Below are 17,894 nucleotides of genomic sequence, written 5' to 3' on the forward strand. Positions count from 1 at the left end.
TGGATTTGATCCCTGGTCTGCCCTCTAAAAATGTCTGAGCAATCAGAGGAGACAGTTAAAAGTTCATCAACTTTGTCCTACATGCTGATGGGCAGCTAAGCCCATGTGCCGCAGCTAGAGGGAAGCCCTCTTGCTACAATGAAAGATCCTGTGTACTGCAACTAAGAGCTAACCCGCCAAATAAACAATAGACAAATATTTATTTTTAAAAAAGACTTCATAGAGGAGATGGTGTTTGAGGTGAGTTTTATAAATGAATTGGTTTTCCAGGAAGAAGGAACATAGAAGCAAAAGGGGAGGAGGCACGGACAGGCAGGTAAAGATGGCAAAGCCTTAGTTTTTGAGGAGGGATAGATGAGACTGAAGCAGTAGTCATTAGTCAAAAAGTGGAGGGTTGCTTCATGAAATGTTAAGAAATTTGCACTTTATCCTGTAAGCAATAGAGAACCCTTGAGAAGTATAGTAATATCAGATTGGCATTTTAGAAAACTAACGCTGACAACACTTATATTTTTGAGAAAGCTGACTAGAAGCATGAGATTGAGTCTAAGAGTAGTAACAGTAGGAATGGAGAACAGTTCACATAAGGAAAATTAAAGAGGCAAAACTGATATGATTTGGTTGCTGTTTGTAAGTGGGTTTGGTGGAGAAGAGTATCAGTGGTGCCGTTTCCTGTTTGGGATGATGGAGTGGATGGAGAGGCTGTTTACCATGCTGATGAATAAAGGACGTGGCTGAGGGTTGCCACATCTGAGAAGGTGAATTAGTTTGGATTTGGAAGTGATCCAAGTGAAGATATTGAGTGAAAGTTAGAGAGGCATATCAGGCTGGAGCCTAATAAAAGTACCTGAGCCAAAGACACAGATGTGATTTGCATTTCTCTGATAATGAGGACTCTTAAGCATCTTTTCATGTGTTTGTTGGCCATCTGTATGTCTTCTTTGGAGAAATGTCTGTGTAGGTTTTACTGCAGGGCAGCAGTGGTGTCACAGGCTTAGAGAATAGCCTTGTCGACATAGTAGGGGAAGGAGAGGGTAGGACGAATTGAGAGAATAGCATGAAAAATAGATAGCCAGTGGGGATTTGTGTGTGACAGGGAGCTCAATCCAGTGCTCCCTGCCAACTTGGAGCTGTGGGATGGAGTGAGACAGAAGGAAGTTCAAGAGGGAGGGGACATGTGTGCATCTGTGACTGATTCATGTGGATGTATGGCAGAAACCAGCACAGTATTGTAAAGCAATTACCCTCCAATAAAAAATTTTTTAAAAGGAGGGGACATCTGTAGGTATACCTATGGCTGATTCATGTGGATGTATGGCAGAAATCATCACGATATTAAGTAATTATCTTCAAATTAAAAGTAAAATAAATTTTTTTTAAAAAGGAAGGAAGTCATCAGTCCATAGATGAGAATTGCGCCCTTTGATGTCGATAAGCTTTGCTTCAGGAAGTTATTATATAGGAAGGAAGTGTTAAAGGACAGATCTGAGATGTTTGGCTGCTTTGCTGCCACAGTCAAGAATCAATCAACCCGTGATTGATTCTTCCTTTCTCTTATCACACTCCTAGATCTGTGATATACCTAATAATATATGGAGCTACCTTTGGCATTTTTGTGTTTACTTCCACATAGGTTACAGAATCATTCAAATTACAATTGGATTAAAAGAAATAACAGTCACTGATGGTGTGCCTCTTTCCCCTAAAATTAACATGAAAACCCTAAAGGGATTATAGTTTGTTATTAATTGCTTCTCTGACCAGACTTGTAGCTTTGTGCGCGTGTGCTTAGTCACTCAGTCACGTCCGATTCTTTGTGTCCCCATGGACTGTCGTCTGCCAGTCTTCTCTGTCTATGGAATTTTCCAGGCAGACAAGTTTCTTGTAGATAAAGATAATGTCTAGTCCTTTTTATTGCCGTTATATCTACTGTACCATTTTTTTTTTTTTTTAACTTTTATTTGCATTTATTTTCTGTGGCATTTATTCCCGGGCCATAAGTTTTTGTTTCTTCAGTTTCTTCTGGGATATCTTTTTCTTCTGTGCAACCTCCTCTTCTGGTTTAGGAACAATCTGTTCTTTTTCAGTAAGGATCATCTCAATGTGGCAGGGAGAGCTCATGTAGGGGTTGATCCGACCGTGAGCTCTGTAAGTCCTGCGCCACATCCTGGGGGCTTTGTTCACTTGGATGTGCTCAATGACCAGAGAATCTACATCTAAGCCCTTAAGTTCAGCATTACTCTCTGCATTTTTGAGCATGTGTAGTAAAAATTCAGCACTCTTTTTGGGCCACCGACCCTGCGTCCAGCCCCACTGTTTGGCCTGTGCACACCTACCAACTCCACTGTTGTAACGACGGAAAGGCACACATTGCTTCTTTAAAGTAACATCCTTCAGATACTTGGTGGCTTTTCGGATATACATACCCTTTATGGCCTGGGCAGTTTCACGAGTGTTCTTAAAGTGAACATGAAGATTTGAACCTCTTGATTTGCATGATTTTGTGGCGTTTTCTGGGTCGAGTGAATAGCACACCATTTTTAGGGGTCAGCTCAGGCAGCTTACCAGAAGAAGCTGTACCATTTTCATATTAAAACTCCTAGTACATATTAGTTGAACACAGTACTGAGAAAATAATTTTATATTTTATGTATTAAAGGATGTGCAGAAAAAGTCTTTTGAAGAGAAATATGAAGCTTTCGTGGAGATTTGCCAAAATTTTCAACCAGTTTTCCGTTACTTCTGCATGGAAAAATTCTTGGATCCAGCAGTGTGGTTTGAGAAACGATTGGCTTATACTCGGAGTGTGGCTACTTCTTCTATTGGTAATCTTCTTATACATTTTAGTAGATTCAGCACTTCCTACATTCTGTGTTACAGGGAGATGATGATGGTGATCATGGTTTTTACCAAGCCACCATCATTAGATCATTGTGTTTCTTGTTGATCCTGATTCTTAGCTTCTAAATATAGCTCTTCTTATTTTGGCAGGAAAGAATTTCTTTTTTTCCAGGAAGAGAAATAAGACTGATTATTTTACTTCTTTACTTTATAATGAATATGTCTTATTTTCTCTTCCCTCAATGTATTATTTTCTGAGATTTTCTTTGGAAAATAATAAAACTCATGATAATTCCATTTAAGTTATTTCCTTTAATTGTTACTGGTCTTTTGCATACAGCCTTTATAACACTATGATATTAACACCCAATGATTGATTCTGTTTAATAGGAATAGGAATAATGATATATATTTAAATATTCTGTGTACAATATATATTCTGACTTTTTAATTTCTAAGAGTTTGGAATTAACAGTTAATTAGCAGTTAACAACATCTTAGAGTATAGAAACTAGCAGGAATATCAGTGATCTATTGTTTTTAATAAAAGAACACTTTTCATCACCTAGATACAATATATCAGGAAGGCAGGACATGTATGTTTTGAAAAGTTTCTGGGTAATAATGAAGCCCTCTTTTTTTCTACATTGAGAATCATTAATCTGATTCTGCTAATTTAATTTATGAACAGGAAAGTAGACCCAGTTAATGACAGAGCTAGCCATGCATCCCAGGCATCCTGACACTCTGTTCACTATTTTTTCTGTAACATATCTCATGGTGTTTTTCATTAGGTTAAAAACATTTCAAAGCATGCTATCATCTGTCTTAAAAATAGAAATGTAGTTTTTCCTGGATATATACCTGATTAATAAATCAATGATTAATTTGTGTTAAATATAATTCATCAAGCAGAAGAAAGTTTCACTGAAGAATGAAGAACTTACCCATAGGCATCTCAATTTAAATATATATCATTATTCCTATTCCTATTAAACAGAATCAATCATTGGGTGTTAATATCATAGTGTTATAAAGGCTGTATGCATTGGCAGGGAGATTTTTTACCGCTGAGCCAGCAGGGAAGCCAGCAGGGGAAAATTTTTTTAAACAAATCATCTAGGATTTGTAAAATGCTGTATAAATTAAAATAGCTGGCAAGATTTGACTTAAACTGAGCATAGCCGAAAGGAAATGTACAAAATGTACAAAATTTCCTTTAGTAGGCAAAAAAGCCTAATAGTCAATAGTATTAGTTCAAATTATGGCTAATTGTGTTATAGAAATAGATGATATCAGTGATTTCAGGTGTTTTTTTTTTTTCTAGTTGGTTACATACTTGGACTTGGTGATAGACATGTACAGAATATCTTGATAAATGAGCAGTCAGCAGAACTTGTACATATAGATTTAGGTAAGTAACCAAAGATATATTTCTTTGTTCAGTAAATATTTGGTCATCAAGAAATTTTTGTTGTTGTTTGCCTACCAGGATTGCAAGTATGAAAGAGAGACGGATATATCAAAACAATAAATATTGTTTATTTTTTTTAAAAAAAGCTTAAACACAGTGATACTGGAGGGAGTAGCTAATTCTGCTTCAGATAATGAGTGACATTTAAGCCAGGTCAAAGAGAAAGAAAGGATAATCTAGAGAGAAGATAGAGCAGATAGTGAAGGAAAGGATATTGAAGAGATAGCATGTTGTAGGAATGGTGAGAAATTAAGTGTGGCTGGAGTGAAGTTTGTATGTAGTTGAGTAGCTTGAGATATAGACTGGTTTATAAAAAGCCAGGCCAAGAAGTTTTAACTTAATCTTTTAAACAATGGAAAGTGAATGAAGATATATTTGATCAGGACATAATCCTGTTTATTGGAAAGATAATTTGGAGAACAGTATTAGCAGTAGGAATACAAGTTAGGGGAGATTATAATAGTTTAGACAAGAGATGATTTGGACTAAAGTTGTATAGACCAATGAGATTGGATTTAGGGACGTTTTTGTAGTAATTTTGCACCAAGTGATATAAGATGTGGAAACAATGGGAGAGAGGACTCCAAGATGATTGAAGCTTCTAAATAAGGAAAGCAGCAGGTTTTGTGGAAAATAAGAAACTGGTGAGCTTAGTTTTATGCATAGTTTTGAGGTATTAATGGCATTTCCAGGATAAGTAGGCAGTTTAATGTATAGGAAAGTAAAGATGTTGAAAATAGTAAGAGATGTAGAACTTTAAGCAAATAGATTACAGTTAGTCACTGGACTAGAGGAGGTTCTAATCTGATACATCACTCTTGATGAAGAGGACTAAGGATAGAATTGTAAGGAATACCAACATTCAAAAGTCTGAGTCTTGGATATTCCCCAGTGGTCCAGTGGTCAGGACTCAGCCCTCTCACTGCCCAGGGCCCAGGCTCATTTCCTGGTTGGGGAACAAAGATCCCACAAGCTGCACAGCACCGCCCAAAAGAAAGAAGGGGAAGAAAAAGGCTGAGTCAGAAAAAAAATGAGGAATAACCAGCAAGTAATAGAATCATAGAAACTAGAAGTAGGGCTCTCTTGGTAGCCAAGAGAGAATACATTTTCATGGAGGAAGAAGCACTGTGCTCAGTAGTATCGGATGCAGAAAGGTCAAATAAGATGAATGCTGAAAATAGGCCTTTGAACTTAATTAATCAATCTTAGTAAACTTTCGATAGAATGGAGGAAGTGAGGTTGTGAAAAGGCAAGGACTGAACAGAAGTTTGGAAGTTAAGGACATATAGGCTAATAATGTGGAACTGTTCTGCAAGTTTAGAAGTAAGAGAAGAATGAAGAGAAATTTCCTACAGAGATGGGATGTACTTATTTGGTCCCCTCCCCCACCCATTTTTGGGATTTTGAGGTGTTTTTGTTCTTATTCATTTACTCTCTTTCTTTTTTTGGCCACACTGCATGACTTGTAGGACCTTAATTCTCTGACCAGAGACCAAACCTGGGCCCTTGGCAGTGAGTGTGTGGGGTCCTAACCACTGAACTGCCAGACTTGCTCATTTGCTTTCTTAAGTAATGGGAGGTACTTATAGGAGAGAGTCAAAGATAATTAAAATAGCAAGGGAAATCATAAAGTATGAATGTGGAGAGTTGGCTTTATACTGGAAGCATGTAGAAGAAGAAAGGATGAACACATTATCATTAGGAAAGTCTTTAGCCAGAGGGGAAAGAATTTGAGAAATTATATTTGCTATTCCATTTTCTCTGAGAACTGAAAAACGTTTATTTGCTAAGAATTGGAGGGATGGTAATTGACCCTAAAAGAACAATAAAAATTTTTAAATGGGTACTGTGGAAATGAGACCACGAATTGACTAGAAAGGGATATGTAAGACTTGCCAAGTATTTTAAGGGATGCTTTCCTAAGATAGTAATCCTAAATTTGTAGTGACATCATATGATTTCTTCCAGAAGTCCTCAATATCCTTAGAGTTAATTTCTTTTTTTTTTTTCTTTTTTTTTCCACTTATTTTTATTAGTTGGAGGCTAATTACTTTACAATATTGTAGTGGTTTTTGCCTTACATTGACATGAATCAGCCATGGATTTACATGTGTTCCCCATCCCGATCCCCCCTCCCGCTTCCCTCTCCATCCCATCCCTCTGGGTCTTTCCAGTGCACCAGCCCTGAGCACTTGTCTCATGCATCCAACCTGGGCTGGTGATCTGTTTCACCCTTGATAGTATACTTGTTTCAATGCTGTTCTCTCTGAACATCCCACCCTCGCCTTCTCCCACAGAGTCCAAAAGTCTGTTCTGTACATCTGTGTCTCTTTTTCTGTTTTGCATATAGGGTTATCGTTACCATCTTTTTAAATTCCATATATATGCATTAGTATCCTGTATTGGTCTTTATCTTTCTGGCTTACTTCACTCTGTATAATGGGCTCCAGTTTCATCCATCTCATTAGAACTGATTCAAATGAATTCTTTTTAATGGCTGAGTAGTATTCCATAGTGTATATGTACCACAGCTTCCTTATCCATTCATCTGCTGATGGGCATCTAGGTTGCTTCCATGTCCTGGCTATTATAAACAGTGCTTCGATGAACATTGGGGTACACGTGTCTCTTTCAGATCTGGTTTCCTCGGTGTGTATGCCCAGGAGTGGGATTGCTGGGTCATATGGCAGTTCTATTTCCAGTTTTTTAATGAATCTCCACACCATTCTCCATAGTGGACTGTATTAGTTTGCATTCCCACCAACAGTGTAAGAGGGTTCCCTTTTCTCCACACCCTCTCCAGCATTTATTGCTTGTAGACTTTTGGATAGCAGCCATTCTGACTGGTTAGAGTTAAGTTCTACTTTGAAATGGTAAGTATAGAGGAACAAAGGGCCAGGAAAATTTAAAGTACTAGCAAGAGTAATCAACTTTGTAGGGTATACCCTGAGCTGAGTAGGGAAAGAAGAGAGACTAATAAACTAGAAATCTTGATGAGTTTGAAGGTTATTTAATAAGAATAAAGGGGTAGAAGGAGAAGAGGTTTTGATTAGAATGTAGAATTTAAGATTACTTAGGAAGTACTGTTTTAGGAGAAGATAAGTTTCATAGTCCAGATGTTCCAGCTAGATTTAGAAAAGGCAGAGGAACAAGAAATCAAATTGCCAACATCCATTGGGTCATAGAAAAAGCAAGAGAATTCCAGAAAAACATCTGCTTCTGCTTCATTGACTATGATAAAAGCCTTTTACTGTGTGGATCACAACAAACTGGAAAATTTTTAAAAAGATGGGAATACACGACCATCTTTACCTGCCTCCTGAGAAATCTGTATGCAGGTCAAGAAGCAATAGTTAGAACCGGACATGGGACAATGGACTAGTTCCAAATTGGGAAAGGAGTACGTCAAGGCTGTATATTGTCACCCTGCTTATTTAACTTATAGACAGAGTACATCATGGAAAATGCCAGGTTGGATGAAGCACAAGCTGGAATCCAGATCGCTGGGAGAAATATCAATAACCTCAGATATCCAGATGACACCACCCTTATGGCAGAAAGTGAAGAGGAACTAAAGAGCCTCTTGAAAGTGAAAGAGAAGAGTGAAAAAACTGGCTTAAAACTCAGCATTCAAAAAATGAAGATCATGGCATGCAGTCCCATCACTTCATACTAAATAGATGGGAAAAAACGGAAACAGTGACAGACTTTATTTTCTTGGGCTCCAAAATCACTGCAGATGGTGACTGCAGCCATGAAATTAAAAGATGCTTGCTCCTTGGAAGAAAAGCTTTGACCAACCTAGACAGCATATTAAAAAACAGAAATATTACTTTGCCAGCAAAGATCCATCTGGTCAAAGCTATAGTTTTTCCAGTTCTCACATCTCCAGGATGTGAGAGTTGGACCATAAAGAAAGCTGAGTGCTGAAGAATTGATGTTTTTGAACTGTTGTGTTAGAGAAGACTCTTGAAAGTCCCTTAGACTGTAAGGAGATCAAACCAGTCAATCTAAAGGAAATCAACCCTGAATATTCATTGGAAGGACTGATGCTGAAGCTCCAATACTCCACCTGATGTGAAGAGCTGGCTTATTGGAAAATACCCTGATGCTGGGAAAGATTGAAGGCAGGAGAAGAAGGGGACGACAGAGGATGAGATGGTCGGATGGCATCACTGACTCGATAGACATGAGTCTGAGCAAGCTCCTGGAGTTGGTGATGGGCAGGGAAGCCTGGTGTGCTGCAGTCCATGGTGTCGCAGAGAGTTGACACGACTGAACTGAACTGAACTGAAGTTCACTTACTATAAGTGTAAGTTTTTGCTTAGTGGTTTGCTAAGAGAGAGTAAAACTGAATTTCATTAGAACAGATAAGATCAAGGATATTATATGATTTTCCCCAGAACGAATTCCAGAGTTAGGACAGAGAGGAAGATCGTGAGCTAGAGCCATGTCAATGTTCAATGAATTTGAGAGTAATTCTTAGAAGCTGGGGGATAGTAAATATGAGAATGAGTGGAGTTGTTAGAGCCTGAATGTGGGAATTCAGAGGAGTGAAATTTTGCATGAGAATGAAAGAACAGTGGTCTGGAAGGGACAAAATAGAGATAGTAGTATGCCAACCTATGTTCAGGCTGTGCTAAAGGCATCTATAAATGAGAAAGGTAAATTGGTATAGCTACTTTGTGATACTGTTCAGCATTATCTGCTAAAGTTGGGAGTTGTGACCCAGCAGTTCCGCTGCAGTAGAAATGCACACCATGTATATAAGAATGTTCATAGTGGTACTATTCATAATACCGCAGACTGGAAATAGCCCTAACCCCCGTCACAGATAGAATGAATGAATAGTCTATAACCACACCACCCTGAATGTATCCCGTCTTGTCTGATCTTGAAAGCTAAGCAGGCTTGGGCCTGGTTAGTACTTGTATAGGAAAATGGATGAATGAATTTTATTGTATTCATAAAATGAAATACTATATAATAATGAGATTGAATGAACTATAGCCACACACAACATGGAAAACTCACAAATACAATATTAAGTGAAAGAATCTAGGTACAAAAGAATATGTACTGTATAATACTGATAAAATTAATCTACGGTATTAGAAGTCAGGATAGTGGTAACCCTTTGAAGAGGTGGTTCATGATTGTTAGGGAGACGGGGTGGGTTTTCTGGAATGCTGGTTACATAGGTTTGTTTTGTAAAATCTCAATATCCATACACTTGAGTGACTTTGTTAATTGATTCACTTTTCTGTGTGTCTCTCTTTGACTATCCATTGCTGCATTAGAAACCACTCTATATTTAGTAGGTTAAAACTACTATTATTATCTCTCATCGTCTATGGGTTGACTGGACTCAGCTGGACAGTTCTCACTTAAGATCTTTCATACTATTGTAGTCAGAACCTGGGGCTGAATTTGCCTTAGGGTTAAACTGGGCCAGTGTCTAGGATGGCTTCTTACACATCTGATGCTTCCTTGCTCCTCCATGTGGCCTCTCTGTATAGCAAAGTAACCTGAACTTTTTTTGGGTGTGTGATTACAAGTACATTAGTTTATTTTTTTTTAAAGTAGTTCTCCCTAAGATTTCTTCATCTTTGCCTGAGGTCTTTTTTTTTTTTTTTTAATTGAAGGATAATTACCTTACAGTGTTACATTGGTTTCTACCAAACATGGATGTGAATCATCCATATAACCTGAATTTCTTATAACATATCTCAGGGCTCCAAGAGGAAGGAAGTGGAAGTTAAGGGCTAGCATGCAACTGGCACAGTGTCACTTCTGCTATATTCTAAATCATAATAATGTCATAGTACCCATCCACATTCTCCCCTCTCTGGGACTCCAATAACAATATATTAGACCATCGCACTGTAACATATATTCTGTTTACCTCCTTGTCTATATTTTTCAAACCTTGTTTTTCCTCCAACTCACCCATAGTGTCAGTGGAAACCATGCAGGAAGCCTGGACTTCAGTCTCACCCAGCTATAGCAAGGAAACCCCTCTCTTCTTGGATGTCAGAGGAGGCCAAGTGAGGAATCTGGCCTTCTATCATCACTTAGCAGTTACTTCTGTGTGGTTACTTCAAAAGCCAGCAAAAGCAGAAGTATAAATCCAGAGTCTTGTTATGTAATACACAAAAAGGTCGATTTCAATTGAAAACCATTTGTCAGGAAAATCGTAGTTTGAATGAGAAACAATAAATATCAGCACTAAGATGACAAAGGATTATCTGAAAAAGATTTTAAAGCAGCCATCATAGAAATGCTTCAAGGAGCAATTGCAAACATGTTTAAAACAAATGAAAAGGTAGTAAGTCTCAGCATGAAAATAGGACATATGAAAGAACCAGGTAGAAATTTTAGAAGAGTAAAATGCAATACTTAAAATTTTAAAACTCAGTGGTTAAGCTCAAGAAGCAGAAGGAAGGATCAGTGAACATGAAGACAGAAGAGTAGAAATCATCCAGTATGACAACAGAGAAAGAAAAGGAGAAAATCTTCAGCAACTTGGGCTAGACAAAGAGTCCTTAGACTTGACACCTAAAGCATAGCCCCTAAGAACTCTCAAACTTCACCAGTATAAACAAAACAAAAACAGTTGTTAAATGGGTAAAAGGCATGAATAGACATTTCATCAAAGAAGATATGTAGTTAGTAAATTCAGCACACAAAAGGATACTTACCTATACCACAGATTATAGCAGATTTCTTCATAATAGCCCCAAATTGGAAGCAATCCAGATGTCCTTTAAATGGGCAAATGCTTAAGCAAAATGGTACATCTCTACCATGGAATACAACTCAGTATAGATGACAATTTGGATAATTCTCTTGAGAATTATGTTGAGTGAAAAACCAATCCCAAAAGGTTAGATACTGTTTAACTCCATTTATATAACATGCATGAAATTACAAAATTATAAAAATGGAAAACAGATCAGTGATTACTAGAAGAAGAGAGAGTAGGGATAGGCCTTGGGAGGTAAATAGATGTGCCTAATATAGCATAAGCTAATATAGCAGAGCCCAAAGAATTGATGCTTTCAAACTGTGGTGCTGGAGAATACTCTTGAGAGTCCCTCGGACAGCAAGGAGATCAAACTAGTCAATCTTGAAGAAAGTTAACCCTGAATATTCATTGGAAGGACAGATGCTAAAGCTGAAGTTCTGATACTTTGGCCTCCTAATACGAACAACTGACTCATTGGAAAAGACCCTGATGTTGGGAAACATTGAAGGCAGAAGGAGAAGGGGGTAACAGAGGATGAGATGGTTGGATGTCATCATCAATTCAATGGACATGAACTTGGGCAAACTCTGGGAGATGGTGAGGGACAGGGAAGCCTAGTGTGCTGCAGTCCATGGGGTCATGAAGAGTCAGACAGCTTGGCGACTGAACAACAATAATACAGCACGAGAGATCCTTACAGTGATGGAAATATTCTATATCTTAGTTGTATCAGTGTCAACATCCTGGTTTTAATATTGTACTATAGTTTTTTGCAAGATGTTACCATTGGGGAAAAATGGGTAAAAGATATATATACATATCTTCTGCATTTTAAATTCTACCCTTCACTACCTTATTCTTTTTTTTTTTTTTTTTTTTAATTTTATTTTTATTTTTTTTTTTCCAGTGGGTTTTGTCATACATTGATATGAATCAGCCATGGATTTACATGTATTCCCAATCCCGATCCCCCCTCCCACCTCCCTCTCCACCCGATTCCTCTGGGTCTTCCCAGTGCACCAGGCCGGAGCACTTGTCTCGTGCATCCCACCTGGGCTGGTGATCTGTTTCACCATAGATAGCATACATGCTATTCTTTTGAAATATCCCACCCTCACATTCTCCCACAAAGTTCAAAAGTCTGTTCTGTATTTCTGTGTCTCTTTTTCTGTTCTGCATATAGGGTTATCGTTATCACCTTTCTAAATTCCATATACATGTGACAGTATGCTGTAATGTTCTTTATCTTTCTGGCTTACTTCACTCTGTATAATGGGCTCCAGCTTCATCCATCTCATTAGGACTGGTTCAAATGAATTCTTTTTAATGGCTGAGTAATATTCCATGGTGTATATGTACCACAGCTTCCTTATCCATTCATCTGCTGATGGGCATCTAGGTTGCTTCCATGTCCTGGCTATTATAAACAGTGCTGCGATGAACATTGGGGTGCACGTGTCTCTTTCAGATCTGGTTTCCTCAGTGTGTATGCCCAGAAGTGGGATTGCTGGGTCATATGGCAGTTCTATTTCCAGTTTTTTAAGAAATCTCCACACTGTTTTCCATAGCGGCTGTACTAGTTTGCATTCCCACCAACAGTGTAAGAGGGTTCCCTTTTCTCCACACCCTCTCCAGCATTTATTGCTTGTAGACTTTTGGATAGCAGCCATCCTGACTGGCGTGTAATGGTACCTCATTGTGGTTTTGATTTGCATTTCTCTAATAATGAGTGATGTTGAGCATCTTTTCATGTGTTTGTTAGCCATCTGTATGTCTTCTTTGGAGAAATGTCTGTTTAGTTCTTTGGCCCATTTTTTGATTGGGTCATTTATTTTTCTGGAATTGAGCTGCAGGAGTTGCTTGTATATTTTTGAGATTAATCCTTTGTCTGTTTCTTCATTTGCTATTATTTTCTCCCAATCTGAGGGCTGTCTTTTCACCTTACTTATAGTTTCCTTTGTAGTGCAAAAGCTTTTAAGTTTCATTAGGTCCCATTTGTTTAGTTTTGCTTTTATTTCCAATATTCTGGGAGGTGGGTCATAGAGGATCTTGCTTTGATTTATGTCGGAGAGTGTTTTGTCTATGTTCTCCTCTAGGAGTTTTATAGTTTCTGGTCTTACATTTAGATCTTTAATCCATTTTGAGTTTATTTTTGTGTATGGTGTTAGAGAGTGTTCTAGTTTCATTCTTTTACAAGTGGTTGACCAGTTTTCCCAGCACCACTTGTTAAAGAGGTTGTCATTTTTCCATTGTATATCCTTGCCTCCTTTGTCAAAGATAAGGTGTCCATAGGTTCGTGGATTTATCTCTGGGCTTTCTATTCTGTTCCATTGATCTATATTTCTGTCTTTGTGCCAGTACCATACTGTCTTGATGACTGTGGCTTTGTAGTAGAGTCTGAAGTCAGTTGATTCCTCCAGCTCCTTTCTTCTTTCTCAAGATTACTTTGGCTATTCGAGGTTTTTTGTATTTCCATACAAATTGTGAAATTCTTTGGTCTAGTTCTGTGAAAAATACCGTTGGTAGCTTGATAGGGATTGCATTGAATCTATAGACTGCTTTGGGTAGAATAGCCATTTTGACAATATTAATTCTTCCAATCCATGAACACCACTACCTTATTCTTAAAAGTCACCCTTTAATATAGATTTGTCTGATTGTATGTTAATAAATAATTTTTTAACTTGTTTTTTAAAATTTGAGGTTGATTTTTCTGGAGCATGTTGAAGATAAAGAAGGCAGGCAGAGCATAGAATAAATGACTGTGTATTCTAGTACTGATTGACTATTGGTGATTAATTATTTGGTGCCTCTGCAAAGTTCACAGGCCAGTTTAGAGGAAAGTAAATTAGCTATGTGACCTCCTAACCTCACTATATTTTTTAATTTAGGAGTTGCTTTTGAACAGGGCAAAATCCTTCCTACTCCTGAAACAGTTCCTTTTAGACTTACCAGAGATATTGTGGATGGGATGGGCATTACTGGTGTTGAAGGTGTTTTCAGAAGGTAAGCCAAATAAGGTAAGGTAGGGTAGATGATTTTTGGTGTCAAATTATTCAGATTATTGACTTCTAAAGATTGTAGAATGCATTGCTAGAATTACATTCCAGTGCTTTACTACTACTAAGGAAAAGACTATGGGTAGAAACAGTAATTTCCCCTTCCTTCAAACGACCTAAGATGTCACTCAATATAATACAAATACCGTTCTCCCTTACTGCCTCTGAACACAGCCTGCCTTTACTTTTCACACCTCTGTCCTAGCTAAATCTTTTTTTTTTTTTTTTTTAATGAGAACTTCTATTGGGTGCTCATTCTTGGGTGCATAATTTTTCTTAAAGAAGTTTATGGTCTGATAGCAATTCCTGCCAACTTTACAGTTCCCTGTAGCTTTCCCAGCATAGGTCTACATACTCAATATTCTTCCTTTAGTCTACACCCTCAACTTTTAACTTGGCAGATTCTAGTGAAAGTAAACTATTGATTACCATAATAATCAACTAAAAGAAATGTTTCATAGTAGTACTATGTTATTCTTATAAATGCTAAGCTTATAGTCACATACCTATTTATATTCTTTTCAGAAACATCTACTGAAAACTCACTCTACCAAGCACTGTGTTCTTTGAGGTGTTATTTTGGGAATTATTAACAAAAATAGTTTCAGCACACTAGACAGGAATATATAGGAGATAAAGATATGTTGAAAATGTTGGTGTAAAATTCATATTTACAATGTGTTTGTAGATGCTGTGAGAAAACCATGGAGGTAATGAGAAATTCTAAGGAGACGCTGTTAACCATTGTAGAGGTAAAGTATATTACAAGGAAATTTTTATTTCTCTACCTAACAGACTGCTGTCTTGTTAGGAGGGCACTGATTTGAGGTTCAGTTCTTTGTTTTAAAGATGTGGGATGGTACTGGCAGCAGGAGAGTTAATAGTGGTTTAGAAATGCCTTCAGTCCCCTCAGGTTTCTTGGAATGTACAGCACTGTAAGTAACCTCTAGTCTTCAATACATACATAGCACTGACAACTTAGTTATCTTGTATGGTATTATTTCCAGAATGGTTTCCTTTGGAGTTTTAAGAGAAATCAGTAAATTTTATCTCCTTTCCCTGCCCAGGTTCATAACCATGTAGTGAGACAGATGGAGATCAGAGTGTCAGCACTGTTACTGCGGGAACACGACCGAGGAGTGAGGGCCAGTCTGGCTTGCTCCTGGCGCCACCTCACTGCCTCTCTAATTTCTTAGCCTGGGGACAGCCCACTGAGTAGGGTTTGGGCCTACAGGGTCTAAACACTCCATCAGGGTTGCTGCTTCATGTTGATCAGGGCAGAAAGGGAAGGAAGTCCAGCGAATTTCCAGTACTTATGACATTAATTCTACCCAAGTGAGAATTGAGTACCCGAGGCAGTCCTTTTCTCTCCTAGTACAGGGTATGGGGGGCAAGAAACCAGGAGAGTATCTCCGCAGAGAAGCTTGGAAGTAGAATTGTTTTAAACAACACTTGTTGACCAAATTTGAGCGTCTAGGGATGAGACAAGCACACTTGTACTTTATAAAAAACTCTCCTACTGGCAGCCAAGGTTGAGAATCTCTGTTAATTCACTGGCATTAACCATTAAATGTGTGATCAACAATGGGTAGAACTATATGCCAAGGAGGGTGAAATTAATAGTCTTTTAGAGTGGTCCTATGTCTGCAACCTTTATAAACCAAAGTCTTCTTTATAGATCTTTCAACTGCTGGTGGCAATATAGATTTTTGGTACAAAGAGGGTTAAAATAGGTCCCAATGCTATGTTGATAAAATTAATTCCAAGGATGTGCTGTTCTCAAGGCTGGAAAAGCTTTCCTTTTTCCCATATTATGTTTATACATGATATCATTTATTACAGCTTGCCATTGGTTCTGCAGCAAGAATAAATGATAACATGGATGTGTCAATAATGTAGAAGTCAAGATATAAAATTAAATTATCTTGCTTTTTTGCATTTAAGCCAAAAAAATCTAAAATTTTCAAATTGATTTAAGATCCAAAGAAATTTAATATATTCCCCAGTATTTTATTCTGCTCAGTCTCAGTCAAAAGGTTTTTTGTGCCTGAGTAGATTTAGGGGTTCCTTTGGTATTTGAATCCTGAGTTACCACTTGGTGGAAGAGGGTAATTTCCTCAATGCCTCAGAAGTTTTACTGGTTGAGTGCCAAATTGCTCAGGAACCTCATTGTTTAAAGAGTAGCAGAATATAAAATTAGAGAGGTAAGAGTGGACAGATTATCTAGGGGTTCCTACATGAGTGTGAGTACTTTAGATTTTAGTGAGTAAGATGGAAACTGTTGGGAAGTTTCAGACTTGAGAAGTGATCTGCATCTCCACCTGCAATAACTGTGTAACATAAGCTTTATAGGCTTTGTATATTTTACACTGATCTGCTTACTCTTTCCTCTATAAATCTGTCTGAATTTCCTCAAATTATTTGGTATGGCTGTCCCAATCTTCAAGAGTAGTTTCCCAATTGACCTCACTATAGACTTTGTATCTTCAGCTTTATCAGGGTACTTCTCAAGAGTTTTGCTGGATCCCAGTCCTCTGGAATGTTATTTTAGTCTACTCTTCTGTCATTATGTTTGTATTATTTTGGTATTCAAATACTGCTCCATATATAGATTTCAGAATGCCAACCATTGCACTAGACCTTTGGTTCTGAGGAGTTTTCAATAAATTATACCTTTTTTCTCCTACCCAAATTTGGAACTGAGTGAAAAAGAAAGAACCTTAAGAATAATATATAGAAGATGGCAGAGGAATAGGACAGGGAGATAGATCACTTTCTCCCCCACAAATACATCAAAAGATCATTTGAGTGTGGAGCAACTTCCACAAAACAACTTCTGAACACTTGTGGAGGACACCAAACACCCAGAAAGGCAACCTAAAAGGAGATAGAACAAAAGATAAAAGATGAAAAGAGAGACAAAGGATTTAGGGACAGAGACCTGTCCTGAGGCGGGAGTTGTGAAGGAGAAGATTCCACACAATAACAGGAGGGATCAGTGGGGAGCTTTGGAATCTCAGAGAGCAACATGACCAGAAAATAAAACACCAAGAATACGCACCTAACCGCAATTACCACAGAGAAGAGGTTCAGATGCTTGTGTCTGCCCGCAGCAAGTAGGGGCTGGGCATGGAGGTGTGGGCTGGGTGTGGGCTGCATCGTTGGTCCTTAGGATAAGGACTGGGCTTGAATGGCCTGAAGACAATCTGAGGGGGCTAAAGGGGTATAGCAACCCTAACCATGGGAATGCCAGATAGACAAAAAAAAAATGGACCTTTCCTGCAGGTAGGCTGTAACTGGCATGGTGACACTTGGCATGCTCACAGGACAAAGGGTTGTGCCCTAGAGAATACCAAAGGAGAGCAGGCCTGCTGCTGTTTATGACCCTCCCTTCCTGGAGGCAGAGAGGCAGGAGTGTGACAGCCAGAGGCAGAAGGCACGGGGCCACTGCAGTCTCGGCCCCGAGATGACATCTCCTGCTAAACTGTGAACAGGCTGCTGGTCACTAACCACATCTTGCTGGTATCTTGGACAGATCACATCGGCCTGGAGTGTCACAGCCTGAGACCAACTTTCCAGAAGAGACACATACCACACCCGGGACTGTGCCCTGGTGGTGCACCTGGGAAACGAGGTGGCCAGGACCGGGCGGGTGCATAAGACTCATGGCCTACATAGGATGGTGTGCTCGTTGAGCGCCTGGTCACCTGAGCAGCTTGGACCTGGGAAGTGCTCAAAACGCAGGGTCCACTTGGGACAGTGCCCTCGCGGA

General features: G+C 38.6%; 2 protein-coding genes across 2 annotated transcripts in view; one reads left to right on the top strand and one right to left on the bottom strand.

The window, feature by feature from the left end:
- ATM (ATM serine/threonine kinase) overlaps positions 1 to 17,894 on the top strand; it is a 153,563-nt gene that overhangs the window by 127,344 nt on the left and 8,325 nt on the right. Inside the window, exons 59-62 of the mRNA XM_061144255.1 lie at positions 2,660 to 2,825; positions 4,169 to 4,255; positions 13,955 to 14,069; positions 14,811 to 14,874. Of these exons, the coding sequence (XP_061000238.1) occupies positions 2,660 to 2,825; positions 4,169 to 4,255; positions 13,955 to 14,069; positions 14,811 to 14,874 (432 nt within the window). The remainder of the gene's footprint in view (positions 1 to 2,659; positions 2,826 to 4,168; positions 4,256 to 13,954; positions 14,070 to 14,810; positions 14,875 to 17,894) is intronic.
- LOC133044333 (large ribosomal subunit protein uL22-like) lies at positions 1,944 to 2,538 on the bottom strand. Its single transcript, XM_061125753.1, has one exon. It carries the CDS (start codon positions 2,536 to 2,538, stop codon positions 1,984 to 1,986), a length of 555 nt encoding a protein of 184 aa, XP_060981736.1. The 3' UTR covers positions 1,944 to 1,983.

The sequence above is a fragment of the Dama dama genome, chromosome 1 (assembly GCF_033118175.1).
Source record: "Dama dama isolate Ldn47 chromosome 1, ASM3311817v1, whole genome shotgun sequence".
Lineage (NCBI taxonomy): Eukaryota > Metazoa > Chordata > Mammalia > Artiodactyla > Cervidae > Dama > Dama dama.